The sequence below is a fragment of the Poecilia mexicana genome, unplaced genomic scaffold, assembly GCF_051168715.1.
Source record: "Poecilia mexicana isolate PSO_F unplaced genomic scaffold, ASM5116871v1 scaffold_4, whole genome shotgun sequence".
NCBI lineage: Eukaryota > Metazoa > Chordata > Actinopteri > Cyprinodontiformes > Poeciliidae > Poecilia > Poecilia mexicana.
This window is the reverse complement of record NW_028263373.1, coordinates 31,572,090-31,584,325: the sequence shown is the minus strand read 5'-3', so window position 1 is coordinate 31,584,325 and position 12,236 is coordinate 31,572,090. Positions and strand designations below refer to the sequence as shown.

At 40.2% G+C, this 12,236-nt stretch overlaps 1 protein-coding gene across 1 annotated transcript; it reads left to right on the top strand.

Annotated features, from left to right (window-relative positions):
• Window positions 1–293: 293 nt before the first annotated feature.
• ctns (cystinosin, lysosomal cystine transporter) lies at window positions 294–10,819 on the top strand. Its single transcript, XM_014973425.2, has 11 exons — window positions 294–350; window positions 1,622–1,709; window positions 3,635–3,713; window positions 5,795–5,885; window positions 6,351–6,454; window positions 6,945–7,082; window positions 8,004–8,103; window positions 8,491–8,610; window positions 8,728–8,898; window positions 9,003–9,120; window positions 10,345–10,819. Exons 2-11 carry the CDS (start codon window positions 1,640–1,642, stop codon window positions 10,491–10,493), a joined length of 1,140 nt encoding a protein of 379 aa, XP_014828911.1. The 5' UTR covers window positions 294–350; window positions 1,622–1,639; the 3' UTR covers window positions 10,494–10,819.
• The last annotated feature ends 1,417 nt before the right edge of the window (window positions 10,820–12,236 follow it).

Below are 12,236 nucleotides of genomic sequence, written 5' to 3'. Positions count from 1 at the left end.
TTGTAAGTGTGGTAGGGATATGGAAACAGTAGAACATGTAATAATTCATTGTGAAAAATATACATTAAGTAGAGAGAAGTTAAAAAAGAAATTTGAAAATATGATATAGAGACATTAAAATTTAATAAGATATTAATTAAACATAAAGTAAATAAAGCAGTTATTAAATTTTTGAAGGAAACAGGATTATATATAAGAATGTAGATTAAAGGGAGGCACTCTGGTCCACACTCCAGCACAGTAGATGGCGATAATACATCTTAACGTTAGATGTCACCCGCCAGTAAAAATCAGAAAGAAGAAGAAGAAGAAGAAGCAGTCAGCTGATGTGGAGGTGACAGATAGACAAGGTAAAGCTGCTGCTTTCCTGCTCTCTAACCTTATTCTGTGTCTTTGTTTTAAACAGCTCTGCCATTCTCTTTCCTGTTCGTTCTCTCTCAGTTTAGATCCTTTTACAGACAGAAACAATCTGAAAACTAAAATGACAGGCTGACAATCATGTGAGCTGATGGTTGTTCACAGCTTTCGCAGGGATTTATGAATCAAGCTGCTCTGATAATCGAAAAACACAAATGGAAGACGAACTTCCTCTTTATGGAGAGAATGTTTTGTTGCTGCAACGCAGCGAAGATCGCCTGCTGGGCGTTTGAGGAAAGAACCCAGTAGATCTGTTCCTCTGCGTGGCTGCTTCCGCAAGTGGACTGTTGGAATATTTAAATGACCCATTAATTATGTCTCCACATACAGGAACCGTTTTTGCAGTTGAATAATGTTATTTATCATTGATTTATTACAATTATACCAGCAAACGTTATCTCCATGAAATTCTATGAAGCACGCTACTGGGTCTGATCACATGCTCCAGTCTCATTACTATTCAATAAGAATTAGATTTTTTTTTAATTTAATACTTACTTGTGAAATCCAACTCATATTAAAATGTGCCAATACAAAGAAACCGGCCAATTACAGAGAATACAGACTATACAGTAGAATCTGACTGACTAAGCCAGAGGTGCCCAAAGTTGGTCCCCCACATTTGATCATGACCAAACTGAGATGTGTCAGTTAGACGTGATCAGAAGCAGCAGAAGTCCTGATTCCCTCAGCTGCATTGTGTCTGTTCACTAAATCCCCCTAAAACCAATGAGGCAAACAAAGAGGAAACATCCGTATGCCATCTGGTTGGTTGGGGTCTAACATGCAGTAAGTTGAAGGTTTAGATGAAGCTGACTCAGAAAACGGTCTGAGCACATATCAGATTCTGCAGTCATTTCCCAGTGTGCCTTGCTGTCAGAGTCTGCGACAGTAACAGGAGGGATATCTGTGAATCTGTTTCTTCCAGTCAGAAATTTGATGGTTCAGTTGCTGTGTCCTCCACTTCCACACATCAATGAGCCCAAGTATCCTATGTGCAGGGTAGTGGTGTATAAATGTGTGTGTGTAGCTGTTGTGTAGAAGCCCAATAAACATTTAGTCCATTCCCCATTCTTCAGACCTTTCTCCACTAGAGATAAGTAGTTCCACTTTGTGTGTATTTCACCTGAAAAGCCTTTAAAGTCCTTTCTTCCTCCACCATGTTTGCCTCCAGTCTCTGCTAACTTGCTCTGTTTGCTGTCAGTTTCAGGTTGCTGTTTCCATGGCAGCAATGGCCGCTCTACATCTGTTGAAGAAGTGGTTACTTGTTGAGTTGCTGATCAACATCTCTGGTGAGTGCTGTTGTCTTGGCTGCTTTTAGTGTCTGCCATCACAGGCACTGGTGGTGATGCACATGTCTGGTACTGAGAGCACCCTATGACATCATCTGTCATTTTTGACCAAATATTCACCAGAAGAAAATTTGGGCTATAACCACCAGCATGAAGTCATTCAGAAAGACGGGCTCACTGACTTTGACCAACAAAATGAAATCCACTTGATTAATTTTTTTAGCTTTTCTTGTAGATGAATTATTTTTCTTTAAAGTAAAAACAGAAGAAACACAATTGGGCAGAAAAACTGCATCTCAATAAAAATAGAAAGATTGAGGAGTGCCTCAGATTGCTTTAGGATAGCTTTGGGTTATTTCCCTGCCAGACCCAGCCAAAGCTCTGTTTAAAGGTCTAAATGCAGGTGGTTTCCCTGGTTACCACCAACAACAGATGGAAGGAGTCTGGTGCAAGAGGCAGAATATACTACCATCAATTGGAAATCTTATGGTTTTTCTTTTCTTTGTTTTTTACACAATTTTCCTCAAATATCAACAGCCTAAAGAATAAAATGTATCTGTCCTCTTTTATGCAAAAGTTTAGTGGTTTTAGAAATATTTAATAAAAATTATAAGTTGTCATTTTTTAAAATGTCAGGTGAGCTTTTCATCTCTAAAGGAGTTTTATTTAGTTGGACTGGTTGTAAAATGGCTCCTCTGGATGTGAAGGTCTGAGAAAAGTCAGATTTTGCAGCTTTCAGTCCTCGTGGACAAACATGTAGCGACAGTAGGCAGTCACTTACATTGTGTTGATGATGGCAGCAATCCCTCATATTGAACATGCATGCAGTAACAGCAGAGAGGAAAACTCCCCTTTAACAGAGAGAAACCTCCAGCAGAACCAGAACCAGAACATGGCTGAGTGTGAGAAGCCATCTTCCATGACTGACTGGAGCTGAGAAGACCGAGGAGAGACACAAACAAACAGAAGAACTGAACCAGTGGTACTGTGTTAGAGAAAAGTAAAAGGTTAATGGCAGTGGTGTCTCCTTTCATTTTCATGTCTAGATGAAACATGTCCTCCCGGAAGAAATCTGTATTCACGGCACTGTGGAGCAGAAATCATGCTTGGACACAAGAATTTAGAACAGACCTTCATAAGCTTTGAATTATTCCAAAGTTTGGAGGACATTATGTCTGTGAAATGAAATAATAAAGATGACCTTTTATAAGGGCTGCACAGTGGCGCAGTTGGTAGAGCTGTTGCCTTGCAGTAGGAAGGTTCTGGGTTTGATTCCCGGCCCCGGTCTGCATGGAGTCTGCATGTTCTCCCTGTACCCTGAGCTTCTCTGGGTACTCCAGTTTCTTCCCACAGTCCAAAAACATGACTGTGTGTGTGTGTCTCTGTGTCGCCCTGCAACATACTGGTGACCTGTCCAGGGTGACCCCGCCTCTCACCTGGAACGTTAGCTGGAGGTAGGCACCAGCACCGCTCCCCACTAAGGGACAAGGGTGTAAAGAAAATGGATGGATGAACCTTTTATAAAATATTTCATGATAAAAAGATGTAACATTTTTCTCAATGAAGAAATCCATCCATGTCTTAAGTTGTGACATTGACATGCCTTGGCAAAGAGACAGTGTTACTACAGCTCAAGTTGATGTGGAACAGCACTTATGAAAACAATGAAAGATCATGTTCTGTTGAAATAATCAATTCAAACATGTTTGCAGCCATCTCCTCACTGGCACTGCAGACTGGAAATTTTTCCAAATATTCCTGATTTCCTGCTAGTTAAATTAACATGTGTCATTGATTCCTTGCTGACATTGTCAGCCTGTTAAGAATTTCAGAAAATCACTGACTGAGGCTGTAAACATAGCAGAAAATTCTTCAGATTGTGGAGAATTTTCATTTGTTGTTCCTGGATATTTTTTCTCCTCTAGAGTCCGCTGTGTGTCTGAATGCACCAGATGCTGTTACAGTTGAGCAAAGCTCTTCAGCTGTTGTCACCATTTCTTCCAGGTAATCGCAGACACACTGAGGTGAACAAAGCGCTGATTCAACAGAAGAACATAGCTGTGTGATGATTTCATTCATTAAAGAGAAAAAGCTATCAGAGCCCATGGGACCAGCCTGTAATCGGCTGTTCGTTTCCCTGGATCCGTATCCAGGGAAACGAACAAACAAAAGTTCTGTACAAACTTTTGTCTCAACAACCGTTTGTTGAGACAAAAGTTTGTACAGAACTTTTGTTTGTATAATTACTTCTTCCCATTGGGAATAAAGTAATTGCCCTTTCCCTTGATAAATCATGAATGAACTTTTAGAAAGATGAGTTCAGCTTTACGGGCCTGATTATTACCTGATCTGTAGATGTAGTAAATAATTTCAGTAAAACCTTTGGCTACTGACAGATTTATAAAGGAAAACAAAGCAACACATAATCTGAAAGGGCAGAAGAGAGTCTGGGAAGGCTTCCAAAGCCATTTCTCTGAGTTTGGGACCAAAGTGAACCAAAGTGAGAACCATTATCCACAGCTGGAGGAAACATGAACCTTCCCCGGCGAAGCCACTTCACCAAAGTTATTCCAAGAGCTGATCCACGATTTTACTAGGAGAGAAAGATCTAGAGCACCTTCACCCCAACGTTAGATAGAAACATTGAGGGAAATGCTGCTGGCCCAAAAGAACCCAGAGACTTAATGATCCTTAACGATCCTTAAGAGTCAGGTAAATATTGTGTGGATAAAAGCGGACCTTTATGTGTATGTGTCATGTTACGTCTGAGCTAAAACTGACAGTGTTTCAGAAACAGAACATCAACAATAACATGATGGTGGCAGTATCATGCTCTGGGCATGATAGCTGATGGAATCCTGAAGTTTGCTCTTTAGCAGAACATTGTATAGGAGAACGTTCAGCCATCAGTTACCGGACCTGACGCCCAATCACACTTTGGTTCTGCAGCAGGACAAGGATCCAAAGCTCCTCTGAATGATTAAATGAGGTTTTGGAGTGGCCTATTCAAAGTTGAGATATAATTCCACTTAGATACTGTAGTCTGGCCTGAAACACTCAGTTTATACTGGAAAGGCGTTCAGCAAGGTGAAAGAAAGAGATTGGGTCAGAGTTCCTCAATGGCTCTGACTTGCAGTTAGTCCAGGCTGCTGCTGGCAGTAGTTACTGCTGAGGGTGAAATAGCTGCTTCTTAGGTTTAGGGGGTAATTACTTTTTCCCAGAGGGACGGGGTGGCTTGGAGCTGGTCTTAACTTTTTAATGAATGAAAAAAACAAGTTTTTATATTTACTCTGGGGATCTTTGGTCCGTAGTAACATTTGGTTGATGATCTGAAACATTTAAAGCAGAAGTATGTTACTTTTACAAACATTTGTAAAAACTACATGCTGCATACAGTTTGAACAAAACTGCATTTGTTCAAACTGATAGTATTGTATGAAACAGATAATCTGTGAAAAGATGGAGTTCCTCCACCTTCTCTCTGAGATATTTTTTGCCATCTGCAGAAACGCACCACTCCCAATCAAAAACAACCAATCACAGGCAGGAGGAGGATATTAGCGCTACCACTAATGCTCATGTACGCAATGCTGAATGTGTTGATGGAGGAGAAACAACTTACTGTTCCATGACAACAGTTTGTCCGCCATCATCGGTGGCCATGCTAACTAGCCTTAGCATTCATGGCTGACTCTGTTGTGGTAAACCAGCTGTAAAGTAGCACAGTGAAAAAGGGACCATGTGAGCAGTACTAAGCCCCTCCTCCTGGCTCTGATTGGTTGTTTTTGACAGAGCGGCGTTTTTATGCAGATGACAACAGGTCCACAGAGGAAGGCAGAGGAGCTTGTTTTCTTTCTCAGGTAATCTGTCGTATATTATACTGTCATGATGTGGTGACTGTTTTAACAAATATGCAAGAAACATTTTTAAAATAAAAGTTACCATAGATAATGCAGCTTTAAATTGAACGAAAAGGGAAAACAAGCAATAATCTGGGGAGGGGGCACATACGTTTTCACTGTTCTGTATTTCTGCATTATATAGCTGAAGTGTGACTGTTTAATTCATTTTGTATATTTCTTCAGTTCTGCTGTCAATCAGTCTACAGTGATTCACCTGAATGTAACCTTCAGCTCCCAGGAGAACTACTCATCAATAATCACGCTGCCTGAACAGGTGACATTAAAAGCAAACATGATGCAAGGTTATGTTGAATGGAACCAATCAGGAGCTTAGAGGAGAAACTGCATCCATGTGATGTTCCTACACTCAGCTGGGGGTTTTCTTATTTTGATCTAAACTGTGAACTTTAAGATCAACAAACAGAAAGAAAGATGTGAGTTACTTGAACGGTGAGTAACCGTTCAAGTAACTCACTGACAGTTTTACCGCCTCTTACAGTGACTTGTTTCATGAATCCTCATTTCAAGGATTTTCTTCATAAAGAAAATGTTGGATTTGCTAGTTTATTAGAACATTCTTCAAAAACAGAATTTTTCTATTTATTTATCTCCTGCAAATTCTACAAATAGCTGATCTTGCTCATTGCTTTTCTCCAAAGAGTCTGTCTGTCTGTGGCTGAATTTGAAGAGTTTGGAGCTTTTTGTCCAACAATCCTCATTATTTCTCATATTCCTTCAGGTGTTGCTTCCAGAGAAAGCTACCTCAGCCAATTTCACTGTCATAGCACATGATGTTGGTCAGGTGACTGCACACCTGTTCAGCAACAACACACACCTGGACAGGTGGGTACAGAACCAACATGCTGTAATGTTTAGGAGATCATGACCCTGACCCTGCTCAGTAATGACTCCTCCTCGTCTTGCTTCGTATCACACAGCATTAAAATCCTAAATGCCACGCTGAATTGAAGAAATGTGGGTTAAGTTGGGTTTGACCACTTTAGGGAAGTGTCTGAGTGTGTCTTAGTAATGGAGTGTTGAAGGGAGAATGTTTGTTTTTAACCTTGCATTTGAATGTTTCTGTGAACAGAAGTTCCTCGTCGAGCTCACCACTTATTTGCTCTGGGGATGATGTCAGCTAGCTAGACCTGCAGAGAGATTCAAAGACATTACAGACTAATCATTTAGTTTCCATTTGATAAGTAATCATATGCTGTTTTATTTAATGTGGTGATCTCTGATCACCATCTTCCCTTTCATTATGATTGCATTAAAAAGAATAAAGCAGAGTGTCGTTTTGGACTGTAATCTGTCTTTGTTTCCTTCTGTCCAGTCTGTCGTCCAGGATCCGCTTCATAGTGATCCATAGCAGTGTGCTGTCAGTGGTGGCTCAGGTGATTGGATGGATTTACTTCGTGGCCTGGTCAGTGTCTTTCTATCCACAAGCCTGGGAAAACTGGAGGAGGAAAAGGTAGTTCTTGGGTCTCATCAGCATTTCTAGTTAGAATTTTGTGCCTTGTTCAGCTGTGATTGGTTTCCTCCTTTGCATTGCCTTAAAAGTCCATGTTTTAAAACATTTCTGCTGTTTGAGCAGGGTTTGTTATCCTATGAGATTATTATTATAGCTATTATTTCTACACTAGCAGTATTAGTATAGATATTTTAAGTGAAAACACTGTTAGGTCATGGGCTCTTTTTATCTCAACCTAACAATTCTGTCATATGTTAGTAATGTGTTAGTAATGTGACTCCCATGATGCAGCGCCCAGCTTTTTGCTGACCACAGCTTGTTCCTTCAGAACAATGGACTGTTTTGAACAATGCCATATTAAAAATATATTTTATATAAGTCAGTTGCTCTGAACATTGTACAGACTTTATACTGACAACCAAATGAAACCTATGATCTAATACAAAAATGGCTCCAAAGATTAAAGGATTTGAAAAAGGTTTAATGTCTCTGACTCATCATCACAAATATTTCCCTTTTATGTGGAAGAAATCTACAGAATATACGGGCTGTCTTTTCTAAGATCTTTATCATAATCTCATTTTAGAGCTGAAATTTATTCAAGAGCAGGTAAGATTACAAAGCTGCTGTCCAGCAGATATGAGTTCAATCTGGAATGAAAAGGTTTGAGGCTGCAGCTGGAATATTTCTGTTTTAAATAATAACAAAACTGTCTTGGAAAAAGAGGTCAAATAATTTTCTAATACTAGAAAATTATTTGACCTCTTTTTCATCTTGACCTTAAGACCTTATGGCCTTATGGCCATAAGGTCAAGATGCATTCTTTACATGGTCCAAGCAGGTCTCATTTCTGAAGTCATCTTGTGACGTCTCCATTTAGACAAAGTGAAATGGATTCAGTTGCTTTCTGTTTCTCTTCAGTGTTGTAGGTCTCAACTTCGACTTCCTGGCTCTCAATCTAACGGGCTTCATTGCTTACAGTGTCTTCAACATCGGCCTCTTCTGGATACCCTACATAAAGGTAACTTGATTTCCAAGATAGCTTCATTGTTCAGACATGTGATTGTGACTAGAACCACTGATGCAGGAGGAAGAGGTGGAAATAACGCATGCAGCTGCATTAAAGCCCGTCTGGGGGCCTTCTGTGAACAACCTGACCATTAATCCTCCCTCCCTGGTTCCTGTTAAGCCCTCTACTTCTTGAGGTTGTCCACAGAACTTTCTGGGTCTATTATTATTGTTGTTGTTGTTGTTATTAACAGTTGCTGCACAGAAGGCATTTGTATCATTACTGAGCCATTCCAGGTCACCTCTCTCATAGCCAGCAGAAAGCCAGACGTCTGAATAGAATAGGACAGAACAGGAAAGCATGTCGGTGCTTAATGTTCAGCTGTGTGTTTCTCTGTAGGAGGAGTTCCTTCAGAAGAATCCCAATGGGATAAATCCTGTCAATGCTAATGACGTCTTCTTCAGTCTGCATGCTTTGCTGTTCTGTGTGATCTACGTCAGCCAGGCTGCTCTCTATGAGGTACACTACTACAGAGTGGGATGTGGGATGTTCTGTCCAGCCGATGATAAAACAGACGTTAAGGACAAATTTCTGAGACACCGTGTCCTCCTTAAGACTTTACTCTGTCTTTTCCAGAGGGGGGGTCAGAGTGTGTCATGGACTGCCAGGATTCTGTTGCTGATTGGTTGGACCTTTGCTTTGATCAGCCTATTTGTTGCTGTGGCCCACAAAATTACCTGGTTGGAGTACCTCTACTACTTCTCCTATATTAAACTAGCAGTCACTCTGATCAAATATGTACCACAGGTAAGCTAACGGAGGACAACAACAGAATATAGTCAAAGTGTTCTGTAGTTTGCCTTATTATCAACTTCTTTGTAAATTGATATTCTATTTCTGCCTGCTTCCAGGCCTATATGAACTACAGGAGACAAAGCACTGAGGGCTGGAGCATCGGCAACGTCCTGCTGGACTTCACTGGTGGAGTCTTCAGTATCCTACAGATGATCATTCAGTCTTACAACAATGGTAGATCTGCTTCTGTTGTTGGATTCCATCTTATAATTATTCTTCTATGAGTGGTTATGAATATCAGGTGAACGTTTTCATCAGCTCAGCCTGTGTACCTTCATGGCTTTGAGAAGAATCTGTTAGATTCTAAACACATGAAACAGAATGTCGCACAGGGAAAATTGATTGGAAAAATTGGCATGAATGAAGTATGAAGAGTGGAGAAAAGAATGGATACTCAAACAGTGTCTAGAGAAGTAAATGAACCTGCCAGGTAGTATGTTGAGGACAAAGGTGCAATTAATCAATAACAATATGTGTGAATAATTTCCCTGCGGCGTCGGATAGAGGAGTCTTGAATCTTGATATATATTGCAATAGACACCTTATAAGTAGAAAATTTGTCTGATAGAATGTTCAATAATTTCACTGAACTCTGATCCAGAACTTCACAGCGTTCTGGGGAATGTAGTCGGAGGAAAAGCTTTAGCTCCTCTCACAGCTAGCCAGGCAAGGTGGGTAGCATCAACTACCTTCTTTTCTTTGGTTACCTAGCAACCTGTTGAGTAACTTATGCAGCAGTTTCAGGTTTCACCATCGTGTCTCATAACTCCTTAAAAATAAAATAAAATGATTAAAAAAAAAACAGCAGTGTTTTCACCAAAACTGGATTTTGAGTTTCCTCCAGTTTCCAGCTGGAGGAAACTGAATAAAACAGGGAAGGTCATGCCACCAATTTGACAGTATTTCAGATATTTAAAACAAAAACTAATGATGATTGATATTGCCTGATATCAAAGCCTTCTATTGTAAGATGTTTTTCAGCCATATTGTCCAACCCTAATCGATATGTTGCAAAGAGAAAATGAAATCAAACTTACAACCAGCAGATTTATCCCATTTGTTCTCTTGCACTGCAAAGAGTGAAAAATTCTGATTGCTCATAACCTGGGAAAAGTGAAGGTAATGCACTTTGAAAGGATGAATGGAAGCAGAAGGCAGCAGGATGTGCAGCACCTCAGAGGAATCTGACTGGTGATTGGTCTCAGTAGAACTGAGGACTAACAGGATAGTTGAAGCTTCTCATAAACTAGCTTTATAATGAGAAGCACTTCATGCTACCTACTCACTGAACTTTATTTTACAGTTGTTCTGCTCTATGCGCCGCCTTTTTCTAAATGTTTGTAATTTCATCTGGAGCAGCACATTGTCATGCTTTCTGTTGTGTTTATCTCTCCTCAGATGAGTGGAAGCTGGTGTTTGGTGATCCCACCAAGTTCGGTCTGGGTCTGTTCTCTGTGGCATTTGACATCGTCTTCATGACTCAGCACTATTGTCTCTACAGACAGCCAGCACAGTATGAAGCCATTCCAGAGCAGCAGGTCGACTGATCCGAACACTTTGCTACAACCAAAGGGAAGCCACAAAGAAAGGGATTCAATCTAAGCTAAATGTTAGTTCTGTTGTTGCCTTCAGGCTCCCAGCAGGAAGTTCAGTTTATCTCGTCTCAGATTTGGCTCATCAGAGATCCATGGAACCTCTCTGAACAGCCTCAGGAAACTCTCTGCTTTTATATGCACACCTGCATAATGCTATATACATAGTTCTTTTTATTTAACACTCCACCTCAAGTCTGTAATTTGGATATGTAATTAATAGTATGCTTTGACTGTTTTATTTTCTCATGCTTTTTCATTAAACGAAGTGGGAAAAGGTGTGTACATACTGCTTTTCACAGTAGAAACCACAAGTCCATGGGAAACATGGAAAATCTTTTTCAATGTTTGGATCCTCAGACTTTTGAAGATCCATCAAAAGTCTGTTGTTCTCCACGTAACAGAAACTTGAGCACTTTAATGTCAAATGAGTTGGTGACAAATATCCCACAGCCAGAGTCGGATGGAGAGGAATTCCCACTCAATATTTCTAATGCTGTTGAGAAAAATGAAATATTGTAAAACAGAAAAAAAAAACATCTACAAACTGTAATGTAATATACACTGAACAAAAGTATAAACGCCCCATGTCAAATATAAGAGCTTTATTAACATTTGGGTTATGCCATATATAGAGAAACTCTAAATATATTTTCAGTAATTACTAATTACTGATCTTCATATCAGCATTGATAACATCGACAATGGTGATAGACAAGGACTGTGTCACCATTTGTAGCAGATACAGTCCTTTGAACACGTCAGGTTGAGGAATTAGATTTTTCTCGTAGGCGGTTATGGACAGTCTGAGGTGTGATGCGTCTGTTGTGCAGACCAATAGTCTCATCAGCTGTGTGTGTCACTGGTCTTAGCTGATCCCGCAGATGGACGAGTCAGATGTGGCGATCCTCAACCTCACCCAAGGATGAGGTTGATTTGTAGTAGTGCCAGTCTGTCGGGACATTGAGCCGTGCAGCTACTGCTCTGGTGGAAATCCCTGTAACCAACATGCCAGTGGCACACTCCCATTGGCATGGGAGCTGATGTTTGTGCCTCAGATGCACAAACATCAGAGGCATTATAACTTGTGGCAAAATGTGCCATTTTGGGGTGGCCTTCTTTGTCCCCAGTCCAAGGACTGTCCAGCTGTTGCTCATTTTGTCTGATCATCCACTGGACATGCCCCACTATGCTCTGAGTAAAACAACTTACTGAGTAATGCTCACTGACAGCAAGTTGGGTTAAGAATTACACACAAATCAGGAGAAATATTACTTTTGTACAATAAAATGTCAGCAAATGCTCATTTACAGTTAACTACACATGGCAACAATATTTGACATGAGGCATTTATATTTTTGTTTGTATATTTGTTGATTAAAAAAGTTATAGAAGGCACCAGCATATATTTGCTATTTGTCATTGGAACTTGGCACATTTCTCAGTCTGATTAAAACGGCCAAAGTCATCCTAATACACAAAACTGACAGCAAGCACAGCTCTGCAAACAATAGACCCGTCTCACTATCCATTAATAATCGAATGGAGACCCTTCTGGAAAAACACCAGGACCTCGTGGATAAAGCATCTGTATGCACAAACAATGTGCATATCTTTAACACAGTAATCATCATATACAAGGCAAGTAAGAGATAACTACCAAAAAACATTCTCCGTTTATTTAAGAACCACAAAGGA

Bases quoted from the DNA above. Each gene is read 5' to 3' on its own strand.
- ctns (XM_014973425.2), top strand. From the start codon at position 1,640: ATGGCAGCAATGGCCGCTCTACATCTGTTGAAGAAGTGGTTACTTGTT. The intron at 8,611-8,727 runs GTACACTACTAC...TGTCTTTTCCAG, and splicing joins GCCAGGCTGCTCTCTATGAG to AGGGGGGGTCAGAGTGTGTC. The intron at 9,121-10,344 runs GTAGATCTGCTT...ATCTCTCCTCAG, and splicing joins CATTCAGTCTTACAACAATG to ATGAGTGGAAGCTGGTGTTT.